At 44.0% G+C, this 4,749-nt stretch overlaps 1 protein-coding gene across 1 annotated transcript in view; it reads left to right on the top strand.

Moving 5' to 3' along the window:
• Positions 1 to 4,749, top strand: part of Fbxo25 (F-box protein 25) — a 25,011-nt gene that overhangs the window by 7,000 nt on the left and 13,262 nt on the right. Inside the window, exons 3-4 of the mRNA XM_050136508.1 lie at positions 1,047 to 1,147; positions 2,272 to 2,325. Of these exons, the coding sequence (XP_049992465.1) occupies positions 1,047 to 1,147; positions 2,272 to 2,325 (155 nt within the window). The remainder of the gene's footprint in view (positions 1 to 1,046; positions 1,148 to 2,271; positions 2,326 to 4,749) is intronic.

Below are 4,749 nucleotides of genomic sequence, written 5' to 3'. Positions count from 1 at the left end.
GCTTTTAAGTGTGCCCCCCCCCAAAAAAAAAAACAAAAAAACCAACAAACCAACAAAAGCATATTTAGTGTTTAGGTTGTGGACTGCTTTTTATACTTTTTCTTTTCTTTCTTTCTTTCTGTCTGTCTTTTTCTTTTCTTTTCTTTCTGTCTTTGATTTGTTTTGAGACAGGATGCCTCTGTGTAGCCCTGGCTCTCCTGGAACTCAACTCTGTAGACCAGGAAGGAATAGTTTTTATTACAAAGAGAAAAAAAAAGAAAAGAAAAAAACTAAAGAAAAGATGTTTGAGCTGCTATTGCTTGATTTGAATTCCTTGTCTCATAAAAATGGAAAAAAATACTAAAGTACTTTAAATGTGTTTAAATATCACAAATGTAACTTTCACTTGCTGGTTCCTCAGCATATTTGATAGAAGCTTATTAAGAAAAGGCACAGTGCAGCAAGAGTGAGCTAGAGCCAAACATCTGGAAAACATAGGTGATGAACAGGAGCGTTATGTTTGCTCAGCTTTGATGAGGGACATAGCAAGTTTCAGCCCCGGAGTCATATTGCTACCAGGGTTCAGTGCAGTTATGGTTTTGTTTATAATGTTCAGGCTTTAAACTGTTCTGATGTTTGGAAAGTCTAAAGCATGGCTGGTTTCTGGAGGAACGTTCGTAAAAGGAAGAATGAATCTTAGTTCCTTCAGAATGAAAAGAGAATGTAGCTATTACCTCCCTGAAGTGTAGCCAGCCCTCACCAGGATTTACCAGGGTCTTTATTTTGGTCCCCAGATTACCAAGCGAATACTTATTTTCTTACCAAAAAAAGCTAAATGAAGTTCTCCGTGAAAAACTTACTTTAATGAACTGTTTATTTTGTTCATTTGTTTAGTTTTGTTTTCTGAGACAGGGTTTCTCTGTAGCTTTGGAGCCTGTCCTGGAACTAGCCCTTGTAGACCAGGCTGGCCTCGAACTCACAGAGATCCGCCTGCCTCTGCCTCCCGAGTGCTGGGATTAAAGGTGTGCGCCACCACCACCCAGTTTAATGAACTGTCTTTATTTCAGTATCTTAAATAATGGCGAAGAAGAAATATTCAACAGCGAGTGTGAGTATGCAGCCAAGAAGAGGAAGAAGGAGCATTTCGGAAACGACACAGCCGCTCACAGTAAGAGTGCTTTCGTTGGTTTTATCATCTTATTTGTGGGATATTGATGTTGCCGTAGCGGAGTGCTTGGCAGTGCTCTCTAACGAGGGTGATGGAGGTGTGCAGACAAGCTCTGCGCTCAGTGCTGCCCGTTTCTCTGGTAAGCAGCCTGCCTGTCACTCAGCTCGCTGTTGGTAAGGTCTAGACAATCAAAGATGGCGGCCTGAAGCCCGCCTCTGCATCTGAGGATGCTGCCCACAACTGAGCGCCTCCTAGACAGAAAGGCCCCTAGGAGGGTCCGTTTAGATATGGGGCTAATTGGGGAGTATGGACAGGAGCCAGAAGTGGGCAGGACTAGGGTGAGGGGTGGAGGGCGTGAGGAGTCTGTGGCTTCTGTCACAGCCCTGCCCACCTTGGCCTATGCTGTGAATACCTGCTAGGATGTGAAGAACGCAGACACAAGGAGAGGCTTCACGATCTTAGTTATGTGTGCCACGTGTGGCCATAACAGCTAATAGAAGACCAGAACCTTCTGTTAGGTGTGTAATGATACAGAGATAATATTACAGAATTTTATAAGCATGTATATTTGATATAACACTTTTCTTCTAAGTTAATAAGATGTGTTACTATCAATTTTTTTTCACATAGAGGTGTCTGAGCAGTTAGGGAATATAGTGCCTGCCCTTCACTGTATAAGCTACGCGCTACTATGATTCATGAGCTGGGAAAGGGGCCTGGAGATTTAAACACACAGAGACACGGGTTATCCTTGAAACAAGAATGCTTCCTTTATTGTTGGCTTATATAGGGCTCTGGCCACGCCCCAGCTCTCGGGATCTTTCATCTGCAGGTCCACCAGAAACCACTCCCCTGCCGTCAGGGTCTTGTGGTCACAGCAGCTGCAGGCTGCACAGAGCAGAGGAAAACAAATTGTTTACAGGAAAGTCAGTGTCTGGTGGTCTGCAGTCCCCAACAAGGTGATGTTAGGGAACAAAGTGTACTGTGTACACTCACCAAGCAGAAGCACCTCTTGGTTGGAGCAGTGAGGTCATCTTGTTCGTCTGTCCTGCCTTCCAGTTTCCTCAACATCTTGAGGTTGAAAGGATTTGCCAGATTTCAAGGGCCTTTCGTCTTTGTTCTAGGTTTTTATCGTGAGAAATGGATCTATGTTCATAAAGAAAGCACAAAAGAAGTAAGTATGCTTTAGAAGAGTGTGCTGTATTGTTTGTGCTGAATATGTCCATTAGTTTAGTTCTTCAGTGACGCTATAGTGAGTCTATAGCTCTCATTTGAACAGATGAATATGTATCTGACAGCTTTTTGAATCAGTGGCTATAATTATGTGCATGTACATGTATGTATTCATTGATATGTGCATGACTGCACACTGGGTATGCACACTGTGGTATAAGCATGTGTGGTGTTAGATGTATTTGTGGTATATAGTGCATGTAGTATGTTTGTGTTCTATAATCTGTGTGGTAATTGTGTAATATGATGGATATGTATATTTGCATGTGTATGGTGTGTGCATATATACACGGCATATGCTGTATACCTGTGAGTGCTATGTTGTATATTTGTATATGTAGCATATATGGAATATGTGATATGTGCATGTGTGTGGTATATGGCATGTTAATGTAATGTGTGTGGAATAAATGCACATAATATGTTCTACATATGTGATATGTTTGTAATCTGTTATGCATGGACTATGTGTGCCACACACACGTGTGTGGTTGTGGTGTTTGTAGTGGGTGTGGTCCATGAGTTTGGATGTGTGTGTACTTTTGATCCCCATGCATCTTTAAATCAGCAGGGGTTCATTAAAACCATGCATACATCCCTGTGTGTTTGATCCTTGTTCTGGCAGTGTTAACTGCAGCTGCGGGTGAAGTTTTCCCTTTACCTCATGTGCTTGGGGACTAAGATGCCCATGAGCCCCTCCTTCCAAAATGCATAGCGGCTCCTAGGAAACCACCCAGGTCGGCTCTGCAGGACACTGTGGACGTTTTCTCTGCTTGTGATCGCCGAGCTGACCGGAGCTCTCTTCTGAGTCATCCCACAAACCAGTTGGCTACACTGTGTTTCTTGTTTCTCTACTTAGTTTTAAGTAAACCTAGTTCCTTTTATAGACCTAGAACATCTGCATTTGCTTTATTTTACAGCTGTTGGGAAAAAGAAACTAATAGTGCAATTTCGTATTACATAATTATGAGGTTAGGATTAGTTAAGTGTTCCAGAAATGTTAATAATATCCTTATTTTTTTTTAATTTACCATACTTATTTATTCAGTGCGCGTGTGCACACGCGCTCTAAGCTTTGCTTCCCCACAGCTCACAGCGGTGTTTTACTGTAGCGAATGCTTAGAGAGCATGGGTATTGATGTTCTGTGTGAATGTGTAACTGGGTTGTACACGTTAGGACTGTAAGAGTTGTGTGGTTTCCCCACGTTGCTGTCTCTGCTGCTCTTCCGCAGCCCCACTAACCTGTTTCGTACTCAGAGTCACTTGTCACAAGGAATCTTGTGGTTCCTTACTGTCTTCTAGTTTATCTGCGCCATGACTCTGAGCTGAAAATCCACGCATAGATTTAGGTATTTCAGATGCAGAAGGTAGGGCTTAAGGTCCTTCCTGACCCGAGCTTAAGTCTGTACAGACTGATACAGAAGACAGAAGACCTCTCAGACAGAGCAGCAATATTTATGACCCTGAGGAGAAATTGTGTCTCCTTTTTGATTCCCAAATCTGTGCATCTCATTGCAGCAGTTGGCTTTTCGGCTGCTCCTCTCCCATGATGCCAGTCTGGAAACCAGCCATTGTCAGACTTGGGTCATGGAGCCTCAGGCATCTGTATAGCTGTTTCTCAGAGCTGTCCCTCTAAGACATATATGGTGGTTGAGCACACTTCCCCCAGGGCTGTCAGAACTCCCTGCGGAGACACGCTGCTGGTGTCCAAAACCTGCACCCTGTGGCCTTGTGTTCACCCCACCTTGTCCCCAGAAGCAGAAAGCAGAATGGCGTTTCTTGAACTTCTCTTTGTCGTTATACCAGCAGTGTGAGCAAAGTGTCAGTGCCTCGCGTCTCAGTTGCACACAATTGTACCTTATTTTCATTCTATCTGACGTCAATCTTTAGAACCAATACAGTGCCAGCTATGCTCCCTAGCTGGCATCACCTGTTAGCCCATTTTTCTTGGCTGGTTTGTTGAAATAAGAGCGACGGGGCTGCGTCCCCAACACCCCAGCCGCTTGGCTAGCTCATGCCCGAAATAACAACACACAAACTGTATTCATTTAAAGAACTGCTTGGCCCATGAACTCTAGCCCTTACAGGCTAATTCTCGCACCTGGACTAGCCCATTTCTAGTAATGTTTGTAAGCACCCCAAGGTGCGCTTACCAGGAAGATTCTAGCGTATGTCCATCTTCATCGCGTGTGCCTCAGAGAGCAGAGCTATCGCGTCTACCCGGGAGAGCTGAGCATGGCGTCTCTTCGAGAGCAGAGCAGAGTCTGACCTCACTTCCTCTTCCGCCCAGAATTCTATTCTGTTTACTCCTCCCATCTATGTTCCAAGCCATGAGGCCAAGCAGCTGGTTTATTATAACTTAACCAATG

This window comes from Alexandromys fortis, unplaced genomic scaffold (assembly GCF_014885135.2).
Source record: "Alexandromys fortis isolate MF-2015 unplaced genomic scaffold, M_Fortis_MF-2015_v1.1 scaffold_3, whole genome shotgun sequence".
Lineage (NCBI taxonomy): Eukaryota > Metazoa > Chordata > Mammalia > Rodentia > Cricetidae > Alexandromys > Alexandromys fortis.
Note: the sequence above shows the minus strand (reverse complement) of the source record. Positions and strands in the feature narration are given on the sequence as shown.